The sequence below is a fragment of the Muscardinus avellanarius genome (assembly GCF_963383645.1).
Source record: "Muscardinus avellanarius genome assembly, chromosome: 13".
Classification (NCBI taxonomy): domain Eukaryota; kingdom Metazoa; phylum Chordata; class Mammalia; order Rodentia; family Gliridae; genus Muscardinus; species Muscardinus avellanarius.
This window is the reverse complement of record NC_137799.1, coordinates 12,329,510-12,357,452: the sequence shown is the minus strand read 5'-3', so window position 1 is coordinate 12,357,452 and position 27,943 is coordinate 12,329,510. Positions and strand designations below refer to the sequence as shown.

Here is a 27,943-nt window from a genome sequence, read left to right as displayed (position 1 = left end):
ATACAGAAGTGTATAAAGTAGAAGTGCAATTCTACTTGAGTAAATCTACCCCAGGAACCCTCTGCACAGATATTTCTGTTTATATAGCAACATTTTCTGTAGACAGCAGAAATGCGAAGCGAGCTAAATGGACAGTAGTGAGGACGTCCTTCAGTAAAGCACCAGCACATGAAATGTGTAGGGAGCTGACCGACTCGTCTGAATGAAAACGGAAAATACGCTCATGCAATAGGTCATTTCAACTAGATAAAAAATACATCCTAAAAAGATTGGAATGAGCCTGGCGTGGTGGCGCACGCTTGGAATCCCAGCATTTGGGAGGCTGAGACCGGAGGATCGCGGTTTGTGGACAGCCTGAGGTATTTAGTGAGGCCCTCTGCAACTCAGTGAAACCCGGTTTCAAAATAAAAAATAAAAACTAGGGTAGTAGGGGGTGTAGCTCAGAGGTAGGATGAGGAAGAATGCCCTTGGGTTCCATCCCCAGTACTGCAAAAAAAAAAAAAAAGATTGGAATGAGGCATTGGGCATTGATGTCAATAGGTGATTACCTTTGAGAAATAAGAATAATCTCTCTCCTTGTCTTGATAGTTTTTTTTTCCAGTACCGGAAATGGAACCCAAGGGCATTTTACTTCCGAGCTACACCCCCAGCCTTTTTTTCTTTATTTTAAAACAGGGTCTCACTGAGTTGCAAAGGGCCTAAGTAGCTGAGGCCAGCCGTAAACCGCGATCCTCCGGTCTCAGCCTCCCAAATGCTGGGATTCCAAGCGTGTGCCACCATGCCTGGCTTGTCTTGATATTCATATGTCATCTTGTTTTCACTTTTATACTGCATTTTTCTTTTTATATTGGTTTTTATAATTCACCCATTTTAAAAATTATAAAATGGCTATTTTTACAATTACATTTTAAAACATAGCCTTTAGCATAAAAATAAATAGAAAACAAAGAAGAATAAAAATTTATTATTTCCTTCCCAAATACTCACATTCTCAGGTATGCTGGGAAGTTCTCTCGTATCAGGCACAGTAAAGTAAGAATGCTGAAAAAGAAAAGCACAAGCTATATATTTTTGCAAGATTGCATTAAAAAGCACATTGCTGAAGATATTTCCTTATTCCAGGGAATATCCATGGAATATTTTTTAGGATGATGTTGGGTTAAACCAGATACATAAATCATAAGTTTGGTAGATGGAGTTCTTTTCTATGAGAGATGAACTTCTTTTCAGGATGTATATGTATATGTCTGTGTGTATATGTAAATATGAAGAGCTCACAAAGGTTAAAGACTAAATTCCCCACACAGTATTTGTGGGTTTCTGAACATATGATCGGTGCAGGTTTCCTAACTTATTGTTCAACAAGGCAAGTGGACTCTAAGGACCAAACAGCACTAGATTCACTCAGTGTTGGTCTCAGTCAACCAAACCTGCCATTTCACTGGAGCAGCTAAGATTCCATCCATCTCTAAACTTTGGTCAAAATCTATCCTGAAGACTCAAATGATATTAAGGACAACTCTAGCTGAAGGACTGCTGTGCTGAGGCCATTGCAGGTGGCCGATGGTAGAGAACCTGTCCACTAAGCACATTCTGTCTCTCAGTGAGACTGTCAGAAAGGGAGCTGGAGACTCAGGAGCTGAAAAATCTACCTCTTCAAAGACTCTGAGTAAGGCATCTCCAGGTAAGTAACAAGTGTGTGTTCCTGAGTTAAATGACGAAAGGCTGGACTGATGACACTGCCTCCGCTGCTATTAAAGACACAGAGGACAATGGCACGCAGGAATGGAAAGAGCCTGGCAGTGGCCAGTTAATAATGGGGTTGTAAAAGCCAGGAGAGGCCGCATACAGACAGGGTCAGCTGAACCACGGTCCAGGCTGAATCCTGGACCTCCCCGCAAGTGGCATTTCAGGAAGTCCTCTCCTACCCTTATTCTTGGTAATTGCAAGATATTTTAGGTCTCTACAAGAATGATCTGTATAGGCTTCTGAAGTGAGAGGCCCTGCGGACAGTTGTAACAATGACAATAACAATAACAATATGATCTACTTGCCTAATGTTATAGAAATTTATTGAACCACCACTATATGGAAGACTAGATCAGGTATTTTATAAATATTATCTCTAATTTCCATAATAAATTTAAACATATATACAGTATCTCCATATTACAAATAATGTTCTGAAAGGTAGTCTGAAAGCCCAACAGTAGTATGCAGCAGAACTAGGATTGAATCGGACCCATATGACGAGAATTACACCCTTTCCTGTTATACATGTACTTTGTGTGAATCATAGCTAATAAAACTTAAAATGACAAATCAAACCAGGCACAGTGAGACACACCTGTAGTTCCAATACTTGGATCTCAAGTACCAGGCCTGCCTCAGTAATTTAGCAAGATCCTGTTTCAAAATTAAAAAATAAGAGCCAGTGTTGTGGTGCACACCTGTAATCCCAATACTTGGGAGGCTGAGACAGAAAGATTACAGGTTCAAGGACAGCCTCAACAAACAATGTAACAAGGCTCTCAGCAACCTAACAAGACCCTGTTTCAAAACAAAACAAAACAAAACAAAACAAAACAAAACAAAACAATAGGGCTGTAGGTGTAGCTCTGAGGTAGAATGCCCCTGGGTTTGATTCCCAGTACCACAGAAATAAAAAAGTTTAAAAAAACATTATAAGGATTTTTAAAAAAAAACTTTTGCAATGCATTATTTCAATATCTTTGTGTCTGTGTCAAAACATTAACCAGAAAGTATCACAATAGATGGTACAGCATGGAAACTACTCAACAACCAGTTTAATTTAATAATAAGGATTAAAATGAGAAAAGTAAAACACAAGATTCAAATTTGACTTCATGAAATACCAACTTCTACACCACATGGCTGGAAGGGAGCTTCAGGAAATATTAAGCCCCAGAAGTGCTTGGGGTGGAGTCACCAAGCAGTGACTGTGCACAGTGAAAAACTCTTGTGAGTCCTTCACGTGGTGATGTGAGCTCAGGCCATCACGCTTCATAGCATGGGCCTCAGTTTTAGAATCTATACGTGGGAATCATAATGTCTGCTTCGAAAATGGTTGTGAAGAATAAATATTATACAAGTAGTAATGCCTAGGAATCAGTAAGGGGTATTTTAATGCAAATTTATTACTGCTCAACTGCTACTTTGAACTTCTATTTTCTCCATCACCTGTATCAGACAAGTGGAAATACCGTTTTGTAGAGAGCAACTAAAGATAAAAAGTCCAGGATTAATATTTTATTAACATTTTGGGGCTTATAGCCTAGATGAGATTAGCCTTCAAAATTGGAAATGCAATTGGAGACAGAAATTCCTAGCAACGGGGGGGAGGATCTGCCTTTACAGACGCAGTGGATTGTAAATAGTGAGCCATTGCAATTCCAAAATCAAGCAGTCCCTGAGCTGTCCTTTGAGATTCTGTCTTGCTCCATCGCCCATGAAATGCCAGGGACCAGGGGAGGTCAAAAACATTCCTAGAGTCCACTGGCATGAAACAGCTGCACACCCCAACAGTTCCTCCTGCCCCCGAGATGGCTTGTCCTAGAGGCCTGGCAGCCATTGGGGGAAGGAGTGGCCCTTTGTCCCAAGCAGCTGGTGACCCAGCCGAGTTCCTCCGCAGCTCCTGTCAGATGTCATTACAGACCAAAGCCATGAGATTCAGTTGCTTAGAAAGAGGGACAGAGGCAAAGGCAAGGCTGCGGAGCTTCGGCAATGACAGGGACAGGACTAAAGCACATTTGTTTGGACCAAGATAGCTTTCCCTGCTTTATTAATTTTTGATATTTTTATTGGTGCACTGTAGTCATACATCTTAATGGAGTACAAGATGGTGGAGGCATACATGCACACATCACCCAGTTACTCCTTACCCAATTCCCGCCCATTTCCTCCCCCTCCCTTCTCATGTTTGGCTTAGTAATTGACACTGATATGTTTCTGAACATACATCATGTACATTAGAGAATTTCCCTCTTCCTCTTCCCATCCCCTCAGTTAGGTGGCCTTATTTGCTCATCTACAGTATCCCCTTCTTTGTCTAGAGTTTCTCCTATGACCCATTCTCTCCCTCGTTTCCACATATTAGGGAGAACATCCGATTTCTTATTTTTGTGACTGACTAATCTCACTTAGCATAATGCTCTCCAGTTCCATTAGGTTGGTGAGGGTCTCACTGAGTTGTAGAGGCTGTACTCAAACCTGTGATCCTTCTGTCTCAGCCTCCCATGCACTGGGATCACAGGGTGCACCGCATGCCCAGCTCATATGCGTCCCGTTTAAACTCAGTTGAGATTTGGGGACTGTCACCTCCATTCCGATGTCAATGTCAGATGAATGGATTGCAAAACTATGGGATATCTACACAATGGAATTTTACTCAGCCATAAAGAAAAACACAATTACAGGAAAATGGATGGAGCTGTGCTTTATTAAAATAAGCCAACACATACGCAGAAAAACAAAACAAAAAACCTATAAATTCCTTCCTTCCTACTCCCTCACTTCCCTCCTTTCTTTGAACACACATGTCACAGTGGAAAGAACATAGGCTTTAAATTGGCCTTGGGTTGAAAAACCCAAATTTTTGACATTTCCAAGCACATGGCTTTTGTTGGGCAAGTACTCTTCCTTTCTAACCTTTCACCTACAAAGGGGGAATGCTGGTATCTACTTTGTAGAACTGTGTCTTGTGTGCTAGAACTCTATATTTAGAAGCTGGGCATGGTGGCCCACGCCTGTGATCCCAGTACTTGGGAGGATGAGACAGGGCTATCCCAGGTTCAAGGTCAGCCAGGGCAACTTAGCAAGACCATATTTCAAAATTAAAAACTAAAACAGACTTGGGAATATTGTCCTTGGGTTCAATCCCCAGTAACACACATGCGCACACGCATGCAAAGGAAGAATAGATATTTACCGTAAATTAGGAACTTAATACATTATTAGATCTATTATTAGTTATTATAGTAATATGGCTTCTAATTTTATCAACATTTTGAAAAAATCTATGAGAAATATTAATTTTCCATAGGGAGGTAGATATCTTTCTGCCACTGAACACCAACACTGTATCTGGTTTTAATGAAACTGAAAAAAAAAAAAAAAAAAAAAAAAAAAAAAAAAAAAACACTTTCTAAATGTTTAGGCCCGGGACTTCCGGGAAGATGGCGACTGAGATAAGCGGGGCTTAAGAGCCCCGCTAAGAACCAAATCTCCATTACCACAAAATCAACGCCTTTCATAGCCAGAACACACCATCACCAGAGAAACAAAAAAATCACCAGGCTCCAGAGAGAAAGTGGACTGAGAACAGAGCTCAGAGCCACAGAGGAGATACACCAGCCTCATGCCTGAGGACGCGGCGGCAGCGGCGAGTTCACCGGACGGCTACAGCAAGCCGAGGTGAGCCACTGCGAAACAGCCAGGCGGGATTTTTCAGCGCAGTGAGCATCTAAAGCTCCCAGTGGCTGAGCCCAGCACACGCTGCAGGGACTCAGAGTGGAAATCAAAACCAAGAAGAAATACGCCAGCCTCACGGCTGAGGGCGTAGCACCGGCGCCATATTGCCACCGGCAGCAGCAGCAGCGAATTCACCGAGTCCAGTACAGCTACATCTGCGAACTCAAGAACAGTGAGTCAAATTGCGGGCCACAGAGGAGAAATCCCAGTACTGTACTCCCTGGGACTTGACCCACTGGGGGAGTGGAGGTGGCAGAGATATCACACCATAGGAGAACGTGCAACCTGGCACCCCCCCCATAGTTTAAAGCAGCCTCTATCGACTCCCTGGGTCAGAGACTCTGTGATACAACCCAGTAAAGGAGTAGTGGGGTCTGAGATACTACAGACTCGAGATCCAGAGCACCTTAAGTGAAGTCATAATAACCCAAGGGAAGAACCCAGAGAAGGCACAAACTTCTGAAATCATGGGAAAGAGGAATAACACTGGAGCAATGAATGCCCACAACGCCACAACATCAGAACCCGATAAAACAGAAAATCAGAGATTTCTAGAAGATCAAATCAGGAAAATAACTGTAGAAATAATAGAGGTACTTCGAAAAGAACTCAGAGAGAGCCAAAAAGAGATAAAGGATGCAATTAATGAAGTAAAGGCCTCAATTCAAAGCACAAACAACCGATTAGAACACATGGAGAACAGAATCTCACTCTTAGAAGATGATCATTCCAAAAATGAACGCATAGTTTCTAATCTAGAAAAAAGTATCCTACAGCAGGAATCTGATATTGAAGAAATATGGGCCCATTTTAAGAGAGCTAACCTAAGAATAATTGGAATAGAGGAGGGAAAAGAAAGTGAAACCAAAGGGATCAACAATCTCTTCAAGGAAGTAATAGCAGAAAATTTTCCAAACATAGAGCAAGAGGTTGATACACAGGTCCAGGAAACTTATAGAACCCCCTTTAGACAGGATCGGAGAAGAGGATCCCCACGCCACATAATTGTCAAAATGACCAATGTGGAAGCCAAGCAGAGAATCTTAAAGGCAACAAAAACAAAGGACCAAGTGACATTCAGAGGCAAACCAATTAGAATCACTCCAGACTTCCCAAACCAAGTCATGAGAGCCAGAAGGGCTTGGAGTAACATATTCCAAACTCTGAAAGAAAACAACTTCCAGCCAAAAATTTCCTACCCAGCAAAACTTTCTATCAAATTAGATGGAGAAATAAGAAGCTTCCATGCCAAACAGAAACTGAAGGAATTTATGTCTTCAAAACCAGCACTAGAGAAAAAACTCAAAGAGATTAACTACAAAGAAGAAATAGGTAACACACACCAGAACCAGAGAAACAAGATTTTCCATCCAACAGACAACTAAGATGGGTTATCTGTGGAGATTCATTATTTATGTTAGTCTTTTACCTATCTCTAAATGGTATTGTTTGCCTTTATTGTTGTTAATTTTTAGGATTTCTAGTTGGAATATTAATATACCTTCAGATATAGCATTTGGAAATATTTTATCCAATTCTATTAGTAACTTTTAACTCTGTTTACATTGTCTTTGGATATACAATATTTTTTTATTTTTTAGGGAGGAGTTTGTATACTCTTCTGTTGCCTATGCCATTGAAATCATAACCAAGAAATCACTGCCAATTTCAATGTTGTGAGGTTTTATGACCCAGATTTTCTTCTAAAAGTTTATAGTCTTAAGATTTATATTTAGGTCTTTTATCTATTTTGAGTTAATACTTGTATATGGGATTAGGTAAGGGTCCAATTTTATTCTTTTCCATGTAATTATTATTTCTCAACAATATTTAGTTAAAAGATTATTATTTCCACCACCAAATGTTCGTGGAAACCTTGTCAAAAATAACTTGACAATATAGGGAAGAATTTAGCTCTAGGCTTGTATTTAACTCTAATGGTTTATATATCTGCCTTTAGAACAGTACTACACTGTTTCAATTATTGTAGCTTTATATAGTTTGAAATCAGAAAATATATATCTTCTAGCTTTGTTCCTTTTCGAGATCTTTTTGGGTATCTAGAGTCCATATTCCATATTAGGATAGATTTTTTTTCTGAAAAATAAATATATAAATACATGATAGTTTCACCTAAAAAAAAATAGAAAAAAATATTCTCTGGTAAGAAAGAAAGCAAAATAAATATTGAAATGTTATCTTTAAGTCATCAAAAGCTTGGTATCAGACAAATGAAACTGTTATGTGAGATTATCATTTTTAATTTTGGATAAATTGCTATAATACTAGATGTCAACCACTAAGCCAAGCATGGGAAGAAGGGATGGGGAGAGAATGGGGTGGGGATTGGGTGGGGGCTGACTGGGCGATGTGTGCATGTATGTCTACAAAAGTTTGTATCCCACTATGATGTATGAATACAGTGCAACAATAAAAAATTATAAAAAATAAAAAAATAAAAAATAAATAAAAATAAATAAATGTTTAGGCCCTAAACATTTAGCTAGCTCCTAGATAATAAGGGCTACATGGCCAAAGGGGCCAACCTGAGAATTCTAATGAAGATAGTTGCAGGGATTCAATCTATGGAATTAGATAATTCCAGTAACAGAATGTGAAAAGAATCCTTTAGGCGTCTTCTGATGCCTTATCTGACAGGTGAGAAAACTGAGGCACATGAGGTTAAAGGTCTTGACCACTGTCCCTAGGTTACTGGCCAAAGAGGTAACTAGGACTGAAATCTCCCACAGGGAGTTCAGAGGATCTTCCACCCTAGCACATGGCAGAATACAAAACATATATTTAAAAATATTTAAAAAGCTGGGTGTGGTAGCACATGCCTGTAATCCCAGCTACTTGGGAGGGTGAGGCAGAAAGCCTAAGTTTCAGGCCAGCCTAGGTAACTCAGTGAGACTCTGTCTCAAAATAAAAAAAGAAATGGGGACTTAGTTCAGTGGCAGAGTACTTCTCTGGCATGTACCAGACCCTGGGTTTAATCCTCAGTGTGAGAGTGGGAGTAGGAGGGAGTAGGAAGGAGAGGGAGAGAGAGAGTGCGTGCGTGGAGGGGGGATAGACATTCATTAAAATGATGACAATCACAGGCCAGGCGCCATGTTAATAAGCACTCTCTGCCCTCCAGGGTCACAGCCCAGTGAGGGGACAGGAAATCAGATCATCACAATGCCAGTGGAACTTAGCACTGTGGACAAAAGCTGTGGCAGGGAGCCCAGGACCAGGACGAAGGGGCAGCCAGCGACCGGGCATACTACACAGCCCAGCGCCCCTGATCAAGAAGGCTGAGAATAGCCTGCAGACATCTGCAGCCCATCCAGGCCTCGCAGAATCTTAGAGAAAGGAAGAAATCCACCCCCCTGGCTTGCCTTGACCCAGAAGTCTCAGAGTATTTGGGGGTGGGAGTGGGGGTGGTACAGATGACGAGTCATCCTCTTTAGCCTCCCTCAGACCTTTTACAATTAAATGCCTTTTCAGGGGTAGCTACTACTCTGCCCCACTTACCACACTGAGATGAACGGACACTCCGGGGTCAGGGATGGGAAGTCTGTGCAAAGTTTCCAGAAGTTCATTCCACTGACTTTCCTGAAAGAAATAAAAGGCTTTGTAACAAAAGCAAGACCGAGCCCTTGGATACCTATAGGGGTGTCGGCACACAGGAACTGGGGGCCTCTGGCTGAGGGGGAGATGTCGGCCCCGGCACAGGAATAGGTTTGATATTCAAGAAGAGCTGGACCACAGATCCTGCGTATGGCTTGCACATAAGAGCCAAATAGATCCTCCTACATTGAGTTTGACATTTTCTACTCAGTGAGACACCTACCATGACCGCCTTTTATGGATCATATAGCATAAGCTCTCGGCACATCTATCCCCCAACTCCATAGCAACAACTTTTAAATGCAAACAATGCGAGCTTCCATGGCGGGGGTGGTTGGGAGAAATAACGATGGCACTGTGGATCTTGTCTTCATCGTCATTACCCTCAATTAATTTTATTGAGTGTTCACTGGGTACACACGGCAGACTCCAATTATGGAAAGTTAGAAATGAACTAAGTACACCAGCATGCAATATAGGATGGTGGCTGTGCGCTTTAATTAGTGAAACTGAGCAACAGAAGGATACACAAAGCAGTGCATATTATTCAACTGAAAACAGATTCACCCTTGAAATGCTCAAAAGAACACTGCTCACACAGGGATCCAAAAGCCATCTCTCGGGAGAATTTTTTGTGCTAGTACAAGAGCAATAGGCCTACACTGGTGTCCACCAGTTGAGTATTTGATCCGCCACCACCTCTCTTTAGAGCTGTGAAGACTGAAGCTGTGGAAGGTGAAACAACTCGTGTCAAATTGGACTGGCGGCGGCATGGCTGGGCGCAGCAGGCCGCTGTGCTCGGCTTCAGAGCCCCTTCTGCCTGTGGCCTGACCCAGAGGGAAGAGACCCGTGCACACTACAAGCCGCTTCAACCACCTGCCGCCCACAAACGATACAGGAGCCGGGGGGAATGCGTACACCTGTTGAGTGTTGCTCTCAGTCTCAAGCTTACAAACACTTGTAGAAACACTATAAAGAAGTGTGCTTCCTGAATTATCTGAGGATGAGTTGCTGACATTAAGTCTCATCCGTCATCAGAGAAGGACATTCTCCTCCTCGGCCTTGGCTAACCTTCATGCAGCAGTATCATCAATGCTCAGATGCCTCACCCTCCCAAGTAGCTGGGATTACAGGCATGTGCTACCACACCCAGCTTTTTAAATATTTTTAAATATATGTTTTGTATTCTGCCATGTGCTAGGGTGGAAGATCTTTTGAACTCCCTGTGGGAGATTTCAGTCCTAGTTACCTGAGCCCATCAGGTCTTGCCAATGAAATCCAGTTCAGGCACCTGTTGCCTTTTAGTAGTTACGAGGCTCCGTCATCTGTGTGGACAGCCACTCTTTCCTAGCGTGGCATGAACTTCATGGTGAGCCCATCCATTTTGCAGAAAGATTCTTGATATTCCACCTCTGAGCTACACCTCCAGCCCTATTTTTTATTCTTTATTTTGAAACAGGGTCTCACTGAGTTGCAAGGGAACTCACTAAGTAGTAGCTGAGGCTGTCCGTGAACCCAGAGCCTCCTATCTCAGCCTCCCAAATACTGGGATTACAAGTGAGTGCCACCACACCCAGCTTTGATATCTTCTTATGATTCAATTTTCAATTCACCCCTTTATTGACAATGGTCATTTTGATCATTTGATTAATTTATCTGAAGTCTCTACTGTGAGGCGACTCTTTCCTTTTGTATTTAAAAAGTACTTTGTGAGGCGATACTTTATAAAAAGAGTCCATTCCTCATACTTTCTTTTTTTCTTTTCTCTTTTCTTTTTTGGTGGTACTGGGGTTTCTGGAAGCCCTTCTACCTCCGGGCTACACTCCCAGACCTATTTTATATTTTTTTATTTGGAAACAGGGTCTCTTAAACCAGCGAGGCTGGCTTCGAACCTGCACGATCCTCCTGTCTCCACCTCCCAAGCATGGGGTTTACAAGTGTGGCCACCAGCCGGGCGTGGTGGCGCACGCTTGTAATCCCCGCGCTTGGGAGGCGGAGACAGGAGGATCGCGCAGGTTCGAAGTCAGCCGCGCACGCTGGCTTAGGAGAACCTGTTTCTAAATAAAAATATAAAAATAGGTCTGGGAGTGTAGCCCAGAGGTAGAAGGGCTTCCAGGAACCCCAGTACCACCAAAAAAAAAAAAAAAAAAAAAAAAAAACAAGTGTGGCCACCACGCCTGGCTCCTCATACTTTCAACTTTTATATTTATTTATTTGTATTAACATGGGCACATGGTTTTCAGTTTATTCAATGAGCTACAATCCTTTGTTATCATTACTTGTCTTGATGCTTTTAGATATGACCAATAGGACTTAGCCCTTCAAGCTTGCTTTGATGTCTTTCTGACATTTTGCCATTTTTTTTTCCCCCCCAGTACTGGGGATGGAACCCAAAGGCATTCTACCTCCGAGCAACATCCCCAACCCTAGTTTTTTGGTTTTTTTTTTTTTTAGTCTTTTTATTTTTGAAACAGGATCTCACTGAGTTGCCAAAGGCCTCGCTAAGTAGCTGAGGCTGCTCCCCCCCCTTTTTTTTGGTGGTACTGGGGTTCCTGGAGGCCCTTCTACCTCCGGGCTACACTCCCAGACACCTATTTTTATATTTTTATTTGGAAATAGGGTCTCTTAAACCAGTGAGGCTGGCTCCGAACCAGCAGGATCCTCCAGTGTCCGCCTCCCAAGTGCTAGGATTACAAGCCCACTCCTGGCTCTCCATCATTTTTAAGCACTTTCTTACTTTTTGGCAAAAAGATAATTTAGTTTCATCTTACTCTTGCCATGGAATCTTGATATTTCTTGAAGGCACCCTGGTTTATTTAGTGGGGAATGGTACTTAGAAACCAGGATCTGTGCACAGGTGTACTCACCACTGCTCAGGATTGCAGATGCCAGGCCCTTTGCAGTGAATACACAGAGACACCCACATTGGCATCTGACATCTCTATTACTGAATCTTTACATATTGAAAGCCTTGGGTTCACAGGGATGGCTCCAATTCCAGACCAACATAGGAAGCATTCTAGTTTCTTCCCTTTACATATTTGTGACTACATTTCACAAAAATGAAAAACCTTGGCCCGTTTTCTGAGTGCACTCACTTAACTGTATAGAACACGCTTCTGTCACCTCACTTGCCTCCTTCCCCGCCCGGAGGCACACCTTGCCCTCTGACCCCCAGGGCTACAAGTTGGAGATGCCCTTCATGTTGTCCTGGGGCCCTACTGCCATCTCCCTTCCCCTGCGGATCCCTCCAGAGCCCACCTGAGTTCTGACATCCCTGCCAGTTACTATCCCACACTCTCATGAGCACAGCCTTATCTCTTCGGAGCTCCAACACACTGAGCGGGCTGCTCCCAGCTCAGACGCCCTCCTCACCCCTCCATCTCTCCCTTCCACATGGATGCCCTCTGTGCTCCATCCCTTGCCTGATAACCATGCTGAGGCCAGGACCCAAACAGATACCGCCATCATCCACCTGACACTCTGGCATTCAAGCTGTCTCTCTCAAACACACACACACACACACACACACACACACACACACACACACACACACACACACCAAAATACAAGCCTACCATGTTCTGCCTTCTGAATGAGGTTTGGATGGGAGAAGATATTCTTTTTGTTTTAACAAAAATTCTTTCCTCCTGTTCTAATCTGGTGGCTAACACCTTGCTTACTATGCAGTTGTAAACAGATTCACTACCACCAGTATGATACTTTAACTTAATAAAGAAAGAAACTTAATAAAAAGAGTCCTGGGTTCAGGAGAAACAGGATCCAGCAAGAACACATTGCTGAGCTCAGCCTTCAACACTCCAAGAGGTAGGGTCCCTCGGAGTGTTAGAGCAACGGCCCAGAGGAAAGGGCCACCGATTTTATAGGTGACCATTCTGGTCTCCCCTGTGCTTAGGCTGGACCTCTTTAGCTCTTTCTGAATCAAAGATGATTTTTGAAGAGTACTAAGTTCTACTATTGTTGTTGTTGTTGTTGTTTAGTTGACTGAGCTGGGCGTGGTGGTGCACGCTTATAATCCCAGCATTTGGGAGGCTGAGACAGGAGGGCTGCACAAGTTCAAAGCCAGCCTCAGCAACTTAGTGAGGCCCTTTGCAAGTCGGTGAGACCCTGTTTCAAAATAAAGAATAAAAAAATAGGACTGGGGCTATAGCTCCGAGGTAGAATGCCCCTGGGTTCCATCCCCAGTACTGGGGGGAAAAAATGACTGGAGGTTGGGTAACACCACACCTGTAATCCTCATAGTTGCAAGACTGCGACAGGAGGATTGCAGTTTCAAGGCCAGGGCAGGTAACTTAGCAAGATCCTGTTTCTGGGGTGTAGCTGAAAAGTAGAGCACCCTGGGGTTCAAGCCTCAGCACTATCAAAAGCAGTGAGAACAAAGCAACTGGAAAATACAGAGGGTTGAAAAAAATGAGTCAATCTTAAAAACTGCTAAGAGCTTACATCTTATACAATTTGGTTTATTAAAGGCACATTTCAAATTTGAATGAAACCTCATTGTTGGGTTAACGATAAGTGAATCTGAAATCAGTGGCCAGACCCACTGTGACCTCCTGACTCATTTGTCAAGGAGTACATCACTTCCTTCTCGACAGAATCTGGACGCCTAAGCTTGTCTCAGAGTACGGTCTGGGAGAGCCACTTTGAGTAGCTCTTCCTTCCATTTCCATGAACTCTGAAATATACTTGCTAGTGAGTACATGTAACCCAAAGAAATATTTACCCATTACACACACTGTGCCACTCTTCCTCCAGGATATTTCCAGGGTTTGGGCCCAAATGAAATGAAAACTACTGAGTAACAAAGGTTTCTCGGCTGTAGGACTTCTCAGAGCCTACTTTACATGAATCTCAAGGAGGAAAAAAAAGGAACACAGCTTTCTCTACCTTCAACCCCAATCATTCTGACCTTTAGTTATGTTTAGAGAGCATTTCTCTAAAACTAGTATTACATAGAAAAACAGAAACTTTTATTTAACGTTTAATAACAAGTCACTTTAAAAATAGACCAAGTACAAAAAGAAAAATATGTTAGACATATGAATATTTAACTCATTAATAATCAAATAAATGTAATTACAACCAGACTTCTAGCTTGTCAAATAAACAATGAGTTCAACAAGTGACCCAGGTACTCTGGCACATTGCTGGTAAAGGGTGGCCTTTCAAAAAACAGAACAGTTCTTTTGGAAAGCGGTCAGTAGTTTTTATAAATATTTATGTCCACTGAGCTTATAATTGCATGTCTAGGGTTCTCCTATTTTTTTCTTTTTTAAGTAGTGGGGATGGCACCCAGGGGCATTGTACCTCTGAGCTATACCCCCGTCCTATTTTTTAGTATTTTTAAATTTTATTTATTTTATTTTACTTTTTTGAAAGGTCAGGGGATGGAACCCAGGGGAATTCAACCTCCGAGCTACACTCCCTGCCCTATTTTTTATTCTTTATTTTGAAACAGGGTCTCACTAAGTTGTGGAGAGCCTCACTAAGTAGCTGAGGCTGTCCACGAACCGCGATCCTCCAGTCTTAACCTCCTGAATGCTGGGATTACAAGCGTGCGCCACCACGCCCGGCTTGTATTTTTTATTTTTTGAAACAGGGTCTCACTGAGTTGGGAAGGGCCTCGCTAAGTAGCTGAGGCTGTCCGCAAACCACGATCCTCCAATCTTCACCTCCTGAATGCTGGGATTACACATGTGCGCCACCACGCCCAGCCTACAGTTTTCCTTTTAAGAAAGCAATTTAAAATGAATAAAATGTTTTACACTAAAAGATGCTAATGGCTGTATTTCTTATAAAAAAAAAATAAATCCAAATAATTAAAATTCCCAGTAAGAGGAAACTGTTTCAGGAAATCAAGTACATGATGCGATGTTACATCGTCATGAAAACTATTTACAGTGTTTTTCATAGGATGGGAGAGATGATTATTGCAATGGTATCTGCACATGTGAGCTACAAATGTCTAAAAACAGCTCACGTCAAATGACCTTGACATCCGTGGAAAGATCATGGCATACCATTTCTGCCAAAAGTTCAGTAAGGCACAGGTGAACCTTTAAAGTAATTTTCTTTTTTTTTTTTTTTTTTTTTTTTTTGGTGGTACTGGGGTTCCTGGAAGCCCTTCTACTTCCGGGCTACACTCCCAGACCTATTTTTACATTTTTATTTGGAAACAGGGTCTCCTAAGCCAGCGCACGCAGCTGGCTTCGAACCTGCGCGATCCTCCTGTCTCTGCCTCCCAAGCGCGGGGATTACAAGCGTGCGCCACCACGCCCGGCTTTAAAGTAATTTTCAGATCCTAACAAAAATTACTGTAAAAGCACCACAAAGCTTTATCAAAATGGAAACTTGGACATCCAAGGAGAGTACTTCCCCTTTAAGCATGTCACCTGCAAACCCCGTATGTGCAGGATAGCATGAGTGAGCCAAATCTGAGTCTCAGCAAAGATAATTTAATACAAGCCATGAACTTTCAAGAATGCTTGGGAATATTAGATATTGTGAATATTAACTCTGTGAATGCCACGTCTATTATTTCTTTAACTCAAAGAAAAGCAATTAAAAAAACAACAACCCGAATGCTAACAATACTTATTTTCAGGAGGAAGGGAGGGTAGATTACATTAGGGGTGATTTTCTTTTCCTTCCTATTGCTTTATGAATTTCCCAAACTTTCTATAATGGGCATGTATTACTTTTTATTTTGTAAATGTTTGGGTGAAATATAAGACATGTATTACTTTCATAATCATAACAATTAAAATTGACTTGTTAAAAATAATTAAGAAAGGCAAATACCTGTCTTTTTGTTGTGTAATCTGCCAAGATGTTAAGTAGCTTATAAAATACCTCGAACCAGGGGAGATAGCTGGAGGGAAGAGGAAAAAACATAGAAAATTAGTATTCAGGTCAAAAACTTGAACCAGGACCTCATTCAAGACTGGTACATTTCAATTTTTCTCTACATTGTGAAAAGTCTTCCTGTCGTAGACTTCTGGAAACACAGATAGATGAAATGCTAATCATTTCTGTGATATAAAATATTACCTGAGTGAGGCTGAGGACTGAACGTCCGTGATGAATTATTCCCATGCCTCAGAGCTATACCAGGTTCATAGAGGAGAAATTCAAAGCAGTCCCTGAAATCAGGCACCATCTCTGGGGCCTGCAGACCTCCCCCACCACGCCCACTGTCCCAGGAAAGTGTCTATTCAATTTCTCATGATCAGACGTACATGGCCACATGCAGCATATCCTGCTGTTGGTGCCTGTGAGGTGTCCCAGATCCTGTGCGTCCAACACCACTGTCCTGGTACAGCAGACCTTCTACCTCTAATACACCTACTCCATAGTGACCGCAGGATGAATGTCTACCCAGCTCGCCATCCCCGTTGCCCTCTGCTAGGTCCTGGACATCACTCCAGTCGACTTGCATGACGGCCTGGCTGCTGACCTCCTCACTGAAGCCCAGCCTCAATGAGGCTCTTAGAATGGCCTTTCAGAATTGCACATCTGTGCCACACACTGGACTACATCCCTGTACTGGTGTCTCACTGCTCTTCCTTGTTAGGCCCCTGACTGCTCCTCTGACCTCTCTACTTGGCAACATGGCTGCTCCTTTCAGGGCAGCTTCACTCTACGAAGGTCAAGCCATCACTGACTGGCCGAACTAGCACACTTAGGCCCTTTTCTCCCCTGACCTTTGTGGACTAGTCTCATCCATTTCTGTTCATCTTTCTATAAGCAGCTGGCTCATGCCTGTCTCTGCACCTCATGGCCTAATTCCCTCCTTTCAGTTATAATCAGACTGCATGGTAACAGAGAGAGAGAGGAGCATCTCTCTCTCTCTTTCTTCTCCTCCCTTCTCCCTTCTCCCTTCTCCCTTCTCCCTTCTCCCTTCTCCCTTCTCCCTTCTCCCTTCTCCCCTCTCCCCTCTCCCCTCTCCCCTCTCCCCTCTCCCCTCTCCTCTCCTCTCCTCTCCTCTCCTCTCTCTCTCTCTCTCTCTCTCTCTCTCTCGGTACTGGGGATGAAATCTTGTGGCATTCTACCTCCAAGCTAAACCCCCAGCCATGTTTTTAGTCCTTGCTGATTTTTGAAACAGGGTCTTACTGAGTTGCGAAGGGCCTCACTCAGTTGCTGGGGCTGTCCACAAACTGCGATCCTCTAGGCTCAGCCTCCCAAATACTGGGATTACAAGCCTGCACCACCACACCCCGCTGAGCACACCTCGATTTACATCATCTTTCTGGTGCCAAGGATGGAGCCTGGTACAAACAATAGCTCAGAACTTAGTGAACAAACACAACTAGATGCAGACTACGGGCAAAGTCCCTACATGCTAAGGAAGAGTTATTGAAAAATATCCTCAATCCCAAGAAGTTTTGCCACGGCTTTGCACGGCTTGGTTCTCTGCAACGAACCTCCTAGAGCCACACAGCCGGCACACGAGAAGCGTCGTGCCAAGTGCTTGCCGCATACTCCTGTCCACGCTGCTGAGTGAACGCGTCTGTTACTGATAGAGCCGGACCCCAGGCAGAGCCCAGCTGTGACATCCCGCCTGGAGAGCGGCTCAGTACCCTGCACAGATTACCAGCTGGGCCGCTGAGGGTAATAAATGAAGTGAGAGGCAATAGAGAGGACAGATAAAGTGCACAATCCCATATCAGTGGCGTCTGTCTGAAGCCAGACATGCTACTGTAAAATTTAAGTAGCTTATCAAAATATACTGATAAGCAACTTAACTTTTCGCTTCTATGACAGTATTATCACTTATGTTAATATGTTTCCATCAGCTCTGGCAGCCGCATATGGACTATTACAGAGCGACGCTGCTGCCACTTTCCGCGCACTGACTCTGCAGAGCTGTGTAAACATTCAAGAGGGATTAAGAGGAGATAACTTGCTCCCTTCCTCTTCTCCTAAGTAAACCTCAGCGAGTTAAAAGCCATTAAAGTAAAACAAGAAATCCCCTCAGAAGAAAACAGCACAGATTAGAGGACTCCGTAAACAAATTCAACCAAGGATTATACATTTTTTTTTCCTTGAAAGAAAAATACCACTAGTTAAATTGGAGGTCAGGAGGGAGAGAAAAGGACAAGAAGATGAAATACGGGCCTCAAGTCAACGAAAGCAAAGCTGAGCTCCTTTTAGGAATACTAGATGGAGTGCGGTGGGCAGGCTGGATTTGCTGACAGCTCAGAACAAGTGTGCACTTTGACACAGTTTGAGACAACCAGGTCCAAGTGTCCCACACAGCTTTGGCAGGTGACCTCCAACCATGGCATCCTCCCCTGCCATGAAATAATGCAAGGCGATGTGACCAGCACCCCGGCCCATGGCGGAGAGTCCCGCTTCCTGCACTCAGCCTCTGCCTCAAATCCAGGGTTTTTGGCTACACTAGGCTGAACCAGTGGCCATGGCGGTTATGTGGTTACCCTGGAAACCAGCCATTTCTTTTTCCCTTTAGCCTGGCTGGACACAACTGTTCCCCACATGTTGTCCCCTGTGTGCTGACAGATGAGTGTCTAGCGATGGCAGTGTTAAGGTTTTAAAACCAAACCCCAGCTGTCTTCTTCTTCAAAGGGCCCTGTTTTCCCGGCTGGGAGGCCAGGGCTCACAGCTGAGCCGTGTCCGGAGGTGCTTCCGGTCCTGCTTCATTAGCGCTGGCCCCACATTGCCTGGAGGCTGCAGGTGAGGACATGGAGACCCTTCCATTTTGTGTGTGTCTGTCATCAGCGAGTAAACAATACTTCCTGGTCCACTGACAGGAAACAAACACTCCATCCCGCTGCCCGTCTTGGCCACCTAAAGGGCCCAAACCTCCCTAGTCCTGCTGTGCTTGCTACTGGCATCCAACTGTTTGCACTCTCGAAGTGGAGACCTCTGCACTGTGGGCTCAGCCCCAGGCTGGGGCCCAAATGACAAACAGCAAAGCAAGGGGTCGCTCCCCACAAGGAGGCCACGGTCCTGGGTGGAAAGAGAGATAGATGTGTACGTAACAGCAAACATCTGATGGGAGGTGCTGGGCTGGCACTGAGTTACCTTAGGCTTCTGGACTGACTGAGAACACTGGGGCCTTATCAGCAAGGGGACCAAAGTCCTGGTGGGAGCAGCCACTTCCCAGGGACCAGCCTGGAGAGTTTTTCTGTGTGAGGCCATATGCAATCTTAAACTGAGCCAGGCATGGTGGTACAGGCTTGTAATCCCAGCACTTGGGAGGTTTAGACAGGAGGATTGCGTAAATTTGAAGCCAGCCTCAGCTACTTAGTGAGGCTCTCAGCAACTTAGTGATACCCTGTTTCCAAATAAAATATAAAATAGGTCTGGGAGTGTAGCCTGGGAGGGTAGAAAAAGCCCCTGGGTTCCATCCCCAGTAGCACTAACACACACACACACACACACACACACACACACACACACACACACACACACACACACAATGAGCTATGGGTGTAGCTCAGAGGTAGAATGTCCCTGGATTCCATCCCCAGTACTGGAAAAAAAAAAAACTTAAAAAGACTCAGGTAGAGTCCTGTGGCACAGGGCATGTCCTCCCACACCACCTCAACGGGGCTGCATGCATCCTTAGAAGCTCTGATAACAATGGCTCCCAAGTTTGGGGACAAGCTGAAGGAAAATCTTCCAGGTTTCATGTCAGCCCGGTAAGCTGCTCACTCTGGAACTGAACTCAGAAACTGAGTCTAGCTCGGGGTCCATGTATGATGGACCTTGTTCAAATGAAGAGGTGTATCAGCAACTTAGTGATACCCTGTTTCCAAATAAAATATAAAATAGGTCTGGGGCTACACTCCCAGACCTATTCCACTTCAGTGCCGTAAGTATTTAAAAAGAAAAACACTCAAAAATTGAAAAGCTCTCCTATTTCTCTTCCCAGAAATTCAGTTTAGAGCCATTACATGAGCCTGAGCAAGACAGTACAGGGTAAGGAAGGGTAGCAGTGGGGTGATCGGCAGCGCAGGCCACACGGAGGAAGGGCATCTGGGAGAATGGTCTAAGTCCGCAGGCTCAAGCAACAAAGGAGGCTATCCTCTTGGAGAGGCGACCTCCAAGAGGGAGAGTCCAAGGGGTGGGGAGGCGCCCACCCTGTGTACACCCACGCTATCTGGCATAGGGTGCTGGGGCCAAAGCAGAGTGGGCTCTGACTCCACGGTAGGAGGAAGTCAGAGCCCACGCTGGATGAAGATGGTTTCCACGCAGTGGCAGAGCTCGGGAGGGGCAAGGACGATGTTCATGTAGGGGTGAGGCCCGGCACAGGTTACAGAAAGCATCTGTGTGGAGTAGAGGGTTGACCAGCAATGGCATTAGAACCCAAGAAGAGCCAGCAAAACACCTGACGGCAGACCAGCATGCGCTCACAGAGTCTAACAGGAGGTGTGTCCGCCCAGAGCGGCCAACCAGTTCAGAAGGATGTCCACGGTAGGAGGGTGACAACAGCCCTGCCTGAATATCAGGCCAAATAGGACCTGGTGAGGACCACGGGGTGGGAGGGGGCTGTACCAGAGGGAGACTGATTACATACAGAACAGAGTGAGACTTACCAAGCATGTAAGGGAAGTGAGTTTCTAGGTATTAGAGAAGAAAATTAACAAATGGATGGAGAGAAAACAAGAATAAACTCTGCAGTGTCAAATTGTAATTGGATGTGACTGTGTGAAATTATGATTTTGAGTAAACAGAGAGGTAAGAGACAGACAGAAGAAACAGAACTACAAATGTATACGTGTATATCCATACCCTATAAAACATACAGAGCTCATACAACATACTTACATATTCTCAAGGTTTAGCCACTGAGGCAGCCTGGAAGCAGAGACACCCCAATTATTATGAGCACACGTAGTGCCCAGATTATGGTTTCTAAATACCATTCTCTGCTAAAAGGAACGAGGGCCCCTTGAAGAAGTGTTGGCTTCCAAGGGTGGAGATGAGAAATGCCTTGTATTAGAATAAAAAGGCAGCAGCCAGCGTATGATCAGGCCATACCAGAAGAACACAAAAGCCAGTGAGGGATTCCCCTTGCAAAACTGTGACAGTTAAATATTTAAACAAATAATAATAGAAAGGGTATGCTAAAATAGAAAAACAAGATTCAGTGCTGATAAAAATAAATGAATTAAATGTTTGATGAGACATAGTGGCATAGTGGTGCATGACTATAATCCCAGTCCTTGGGGGGCTGAGACAGGAGGTTCACAGGTTCAAAACCAGCCTCAGCAACCTAGTGAGACTATGTTTCCAAATGAAAAATAAAATCAGTATGGGGGTCTGGGGTGCAGCTCAGAGGTAGAATGGAACCCCTGGGTTCCATGCCCAGCACTATACACATGTACATACATACATACATACATACATATATATATACACACACACAAACGTACATTTATGTTTGATGATGTTTGCTAATTACAAAGGGAAAAAGAAAGCAGTCTCAGAACACTGCTTAGTCAAGCAATGGAATGACCTGAAGTGGGTGCCACCGGATAAGACGCAAAGGCAGAACACAGCATCACTTCTAGAACATTCCTGCCAAGGGCAGGGCAGAACACAGCATCACTTCTAGAACATTCCTGCCAAGGGCCAGAAACTCATCCTGAGGAAACATCAGATACACACCAACTGAGGGGCAGTCTACAGAAGAGCAGGCAAGCCGTCCTGTTCACACCGCTCTAGAAAACACTGAGGACTTGCTCCTGACTGAAGGACACTAAGGATATAGAGAAAATAAAGACAACACTGACTCTGAGCTTTTATTTTTTTAAAAAATGTAAACAAGGGAGGTCTAATGATTGCAAGGCTGTGTTACATAAAAATAAATACAAAGTGCTGATTTCAAGATTGTTACGCAGTAATGTAAAAGACAAAAAATGTTATTTTTAAAATACGGTCCAAAGTATCTGGAATTATGGAGTATTATTTTAGCAGCGTATCTTACACGCTTATAATCCCAGCACTTGGGAGGCTGAGATAGGAGGATCACAGGTTCATGGCCAGCCTCAGAAAGCTGTGAGGTCCTCTGCAACTTAGTGAGACCCTGTTTCAAAATAAAAATTTAAATAGGGCTTAGGATACAGCTCAGAGGCATAATACCCTTGGGTTCAATTCCTGGTACTAAAAAAACCCAAAACAAAACTCTCTAAGTACATCAACCAGAACACACACAACAATGACCTGAAAACGAGATGAGTTTAAAAGAGGGCATGGCAGAGAGAGAGAGAGAGAGAGAGAGAGAGAAGAGAAGAGAAGAGAAGAGAAGAGAAGAGAAGAGAAGAGAGAGAGAGAGAGAGAGAGAGAGGAGAGAGAGAGAGGAGAGAGAGAGGAGAGAGAGAGAAGAGAGAGAGGGTGAGAGAAGAGAAAGAGGGAGAGAGAGAGAGGAGAGAGAGAGAGGAGAGAGAGAGGAGAGAGAGAGAGAGAGAGAGAGAGAGAGAGTGAGTGTGTGTGTGTGTGTGTGTGTGTGTGTGTGTGTGTGTGAGTTGCTGGTAGCAAGTGTGAAAGTCACTGACTGCAGCAAAGGAGCTGAGCGCAGTCAGGTCCTGAAGGAGGCGCTGACGGGTGAACAGGAGGCCGAAGGGGTGGACTAGGAATGTTACAGGTGGAGAAAACAAGCTCAGGAGCAAGAGCTGAGGCAGGGCAAGAGCCCCGGCCAGAGGCAGGGAGTCCAGACTCCAGGCCAAACCCAGGGCGATTCCCTTAGGGACTGAGGGACAGTAAAGGAGGAAGATGTCCTGAAGATGAGCACTCGGAATCCAGTACCCTCAGCAGAGACGATCTCAACTTTATTAGAACCAGTGTCTGATTTGCTATCCCCAAAGAAAATAGTAGGTCATATACTCATTCACATAATTTGCAAAAGACCAATATAATGGTCTAGTGCTACTTTAGAAGAGAAAAAGAGAAGGAATTTATGATAAGATTTTACCATGTAAATTTTCAGTGAACAGTACCTTCCTGAGCAGTACTCAGGGTAGAGCTGCTGCCACTCATATCTAATGATTTCAAGGGGAGGGAGGGAGAGGATAGCATCTTTCTATGGGTTTTAGTGAATTTCTGAGAAACTTTGAAAGCCCACTTTGAATATTTAAGGGGGGGTATTTTTCTAGGATTCATCAGATAGCAAAGTACCCTCTAGGTAAAGTGGCCTGACATTCAGTATTTTTGTTTGTTTGTTTGTTTGTTTGTTTGTTTTGGTGGTACTGGGGGTGGAACCCAGGGGCTTTCTACCTCCGGGCTATACTCCCAGACCTATTTTATATTTTATTTGGAAGCAGGGTCTCACTAAGTTGCTGAGAGCCTCACTAAGTAGCTGCGGCTGGCTTAGAACCTGTGCGATCCTCCTGTCTCAGCCTCCCAGGCGCGGGGATTACAAGCGTGTGCCCCATGCCCAGCTCCTGACATTCAGTATTTAAAGCACTAAAGACACAGGCTGGCCACCTGGATGAATGGTACCCACCAGACACACGGCCTGGCGCCTGGAACGCTCTTCTCGCACCTCTCTGCTTAACCCTCCTGCCCATTTCAGCGGTGGGAGGTGACTTTGAGTCCTGGCACGTGGCTGAGAGGCTCCTCCAGCACCCTGTGGGAGTCCCTCACACCCTGCCATAGATAGAGCACAGCGCCCTGGACTGTAGAGCGGTAGTGAGGAGACCCTTACCATGCTGTGGCTTCCTCGTCTCCTGAGCCGGCCACTGGCCTTCAGATGTGGCCCAGCAGCCACCCAGGCTCCTCTGTCAATGTGTCAGGGTTCAGACAGCTACAGAATAATGCAACTGACCACAAGTAAAACAATAAACAGACGCAGGACTTGGAAACCCCTCCGGGCTTAGGCAAAGCCACCGGTGAACAGATCTGGCAGCGCGAGCCCTTTAGCCAACTATGAAGAGATGCACCAAGAAAACCAAGCACGGAGACACAGCAGCCACACCCTAAGAGCATGACTGCAATATCAAAGGAAGAAAGCAGCCTTCCGCAAGCTGGAGTCCTCAAATAACTTTAGAAAAGTGACTTCTTTCGTGATTATGCCGTGAAAGTCAAACACCAAGTGTGAGTCTGAGCAATTACAGCCCCTCAGTCATTTTGCTCATTATGTATTCTTCCTAGGAAGTAATGTATTACTGGGACTTAAAACTTGATTCTGTTGAATATTTTCAAAATTTTATTTATTTTTTGTGGCAATATGATTTAAACCCAGAGGCAATCTAACTGAGCTACATCTCCAGCCCCCAGCCCTATTTTATTTTTATTTTGAAACAGATTCTCACTAGGTTGATGAGAGCCTCGCTACTTGCTGAGCTTTTTTTCTTTTTTTTTTTTTTTTTTGGTGGTACTGGGGTTCCTGGAAACCCTTCTACCTCCAGGCTACAATCCCAGACCTATTATATATATATATATATATATATATATATATATATATATATATATGTATATATATGAATATTTATATATATATGAATATATATTTTTTTTCTTTTTTTTTTTTGGAAACAGGGTCTCTTAAGCCAGCACAGCTGGCTTCGAACCTGCGAGATCCTCCTGTCTCTGCCTCCCAAGCGCGGGGATTACAAGTGTGCGCCACCACGCCCGGTGGTAAGCTGTCTTCTAACCTGCGATCCTCCTGGTCTCAGCCTTCCACGTACTAGAATTACAAGCGTGTGCCACCACGCTTGGCAATTTGCAAAACTTTAGACTTAACTTTTCTGTATAAGATCCTAAGTGTTTCCCCAGATTTACCATAAACTTTTGGTCCTCATTTAAATAGGTGTATTTTAGTCCTAGAATATGAGGACTTCCTAGGCTGTACCATAGTTACATATACCCCACAGTCAGTACTATATGCTATTCCATCTCTCCTCTCTATAAGTATCCACTCCATGAGAACAAGAAGCATGACTGTGTCCTGACTGCTGAACCCCTCATGTGTGCCTGGTATATGTCAGTAACCAAAGCTTCCCTTGACAGATGCAACGAGTCTCTATGGCCTCTAAGGCCATTACCACGAGTGCTCCTGAGGCACAGTCAATCAACTTTTGTTTGAAGGTGGATATCCAATTTAGCAGGCAGTATTTTGACTAGGTAAAGAACACGGGATTAAAAACTTGGCCAATGTTCTGCTGCAGTCTGTGGCAAATGATTAAAATACTCAAAGTAACTCAGGAGTCTCTACAAGCTTAAGATTTCTTGCCCCTTCTCCAAGCCCCACCAACTGAAATACTCTTTTTGTTCCTACCTCAAGAGTTGTGGGAAGACATCACAAAACTGGGCGGATTCCCTTCATTTGTAAACCTAGCTTTTCAAACACAAATGAGCCCTTAGAATTGCTCTGGCAGTCCCTAACCTGTCAGTGCCTCGACCCCACACTTTCCCTTAGGGTTTGCTACAAATCTTCTCCTCCTGTCCCTAAGCTATTTGCCCTACTCTTCAAGCTTACTGAAAAGTTCTGACATGTTTCCATCTCTTCCCCACTTGTAGCTGGAAGTGAAAAGGAGAGAAGAGCCTCGATCCCAGCGCAGGGCCTTCTGAGACACATCCCCACTGCGCTCAGCTACATGCACCCTGCCGACAGAAACCTGCTCTTGTCCTGATCCACCTCTCAAGCTGTAGTCTTAACACTGTGTGGACAATCCTCCCCAGGGGAAGAGACACCACCCTTACCAAGCTACGCACATTTAGCTCCAGCAAACACCTCTCTGGAATCTAAAAGACGGGCAGTATCTTCAGTTCCCAAGCAATGCATTAACGTGGAGCTCCCAGTATGTGCGTGCAGCTCGCTGGGCGCATGGGTGCCTCAGCGTTTAGGGGGCTTGCGGTATCTTTAAAGAGGAAGCAGCCACACTGGCAGAAAACGGCCTCAGGCTGGGCCAGGGCTATGACAGGAGGTCATCCCGGGACAGGGCAGAGATCCGAAAGTCTTGCTGGGGGAAGTGGCAGTTCACTAATCAACTACACCCGACTGCAGAGTCAGGAGGCCCTCTGCGCTTGTGTGTCGGCCCTATCACTTGTGACCTATGGCCTGGGCCAGCGTCCTCCTTCCCCATCTGTGAAATGGGGATAAACTATTTACTCTCCCATGGATTCTTTTAATCTCACATGAATGTTTTGAGGACTAAATATGTGCACACACCTACTGGTATGCTCGGAGCAGCATTAATGATGCTTTGCCCTGACACTGCTGTACTCTTGTTACTAACGAGATCAAAAGTCAAAGGAATCTAAGTAAGAGAAACACGACTCCCTCTGGGAGATCAGAGCCAGTCTTGCCTCATCTGAGCACCATGGTGCCTTCTTGCAGCTGTTAACCTCCAATTGTAAATTTATTATCTTATCTAGTTAGGCTAAAAAGTCTGATTTATGTCCATGATTAACATCCCATTGTGATACCTAGTAAATCTATGCAGGAAGAAAATGTATGTACCAAATGAACAAAAATATTCATTTGTATTCTGAATAAAACACCGAAAACTCCCATACAACATCTGTGCTTATATACATCTACCCAAACATACACTTGGGTTTGATTTTGGAAATAAGGCTCTCTTCTCTCTTGGTGGGCATTCGATAATTGTTGCTTTTAGAGAGAGGATTTGTCGCCATCTTTTCTGAGACAGCGTTACTGTGATTGAAGGAGATTGCTCAGAGGAAAGCACAGAGGCACTTTCCTGTTATCACCAGTGAAGTGTTGGTAGCATGAGATCTTTGGAGTAATGGCACCTGCACTGACAACTCAGCGTAATTCTTGGTATTTTCCACTGAGTCCAGAGAGGGTGAGCGCAGAGCCCTTTCATCATTTTCCTAAGAGTTTATGAGGCTGCCCACTCCTGTACTGACACACCTGCAAGCCTTTCCCATTCAGATCATCTGATTTTATGGTCAAAATTACTACTGTAATAGAATATAATGGGTTAGTGAGGTTCTAACCAAGACCCATCTTGCTGAAGCTTTAGCCTGAAGGAGAAACACAGTGCCTCTACTACTTAAAAAAAGGCAAGAAATGGCTCCTTAAGAAGTCCAATGCTGTTTTCAGTTATAAACAACAAATTAATGATTTCACTGAAATGCCATTTGCTATTATTCTCATTTTAGAGGTAGGAAATGAAAGCTAATGGGAAGAGGGGAAAACATCAAGTGTTAAATCCTTTGAAATATTACTCTTTTAAACAAGTCTCTGAGATGAATTTTTATTCCAACTTTATGGATGAGAAAACTGAGTCTCAGAGAAGTAAAGTGATTTCTCTAAGAGGACAAAAAAGCACGACTCGGACACAACACTAGTGCGGTGTGATTTCTAAGTCCCGTTCTCTGTATCCAACTCAATACTAGCTATACAATGTGGTCAGGTATAACAATCAATCTTGAGATTAGGATATAAAATTCTTACCTTGCACTTCTTGTTGTAATGCCCTGATAATGAAAGCTTGCCTCCGGAGCCCCCAGCTGCAAGCGTTCCCAGCAAGCTGGCCTTGGCTGCCTCCCAGCAACCCATGTGCTTTCTTACTCTGCTGGCTCCAGGGACGCTCGTCATGTGTCCACTCTACTGCTTTATGCATTACCATATGCGTTGTGATCAGAAACGTAAATACAAATAGCTCAATTCAAAATGCTTTAATCAAACATGGCAAGAAGGATTCTAACTTTTCAGTGCTTTGTGCCAAGACCCAACGCCTCTACTAACTTAAACAAATGTTTTTAAGAACTCACCTAGGAAAACCACAGACTATGTCATAGGTCCTTAAATAGACCATTGTCCTTTTTAATTTAAAGTACAAATTTTTAAATGAATGCTTATGGTGACAATTAAGGAAATGCT

General features: G+C 44.0%; 1 protein-coding gene across 5 annotated transcripts in view; it reads right to left on the bottom strand.

The window, feature by feature from the left end:
- DENND1A (DENN domain containing 1A) overlaps positions 1–27,943 on the bottom strand; it is a gene marked incomplete at both ends in the record, with an annotated part of 564,729 nt that overhangs the window by 275,981 nt on the left and 260,805 nt on the right. For all 5 annotated transcript variants that reach the window (XM_080708699.1, XM_080708698.1, XM_080708700.1 and 2 more), the window contains 3 exons: positions 988–1,041; positions 9,007–9,087; positions 15,925–15,994. In XM_080708699.1, coding sequence (XP_080564825.1) covers positions 988–1,041; positions 9,007–9,087; positions 15,925–15,994 — 205 coding nt within the window. The remainder of the gene's footprint in view (positions 1–987; positions 1,042–9,006; positions 9,088–15,924; positions 15,995–27,943) is intronic.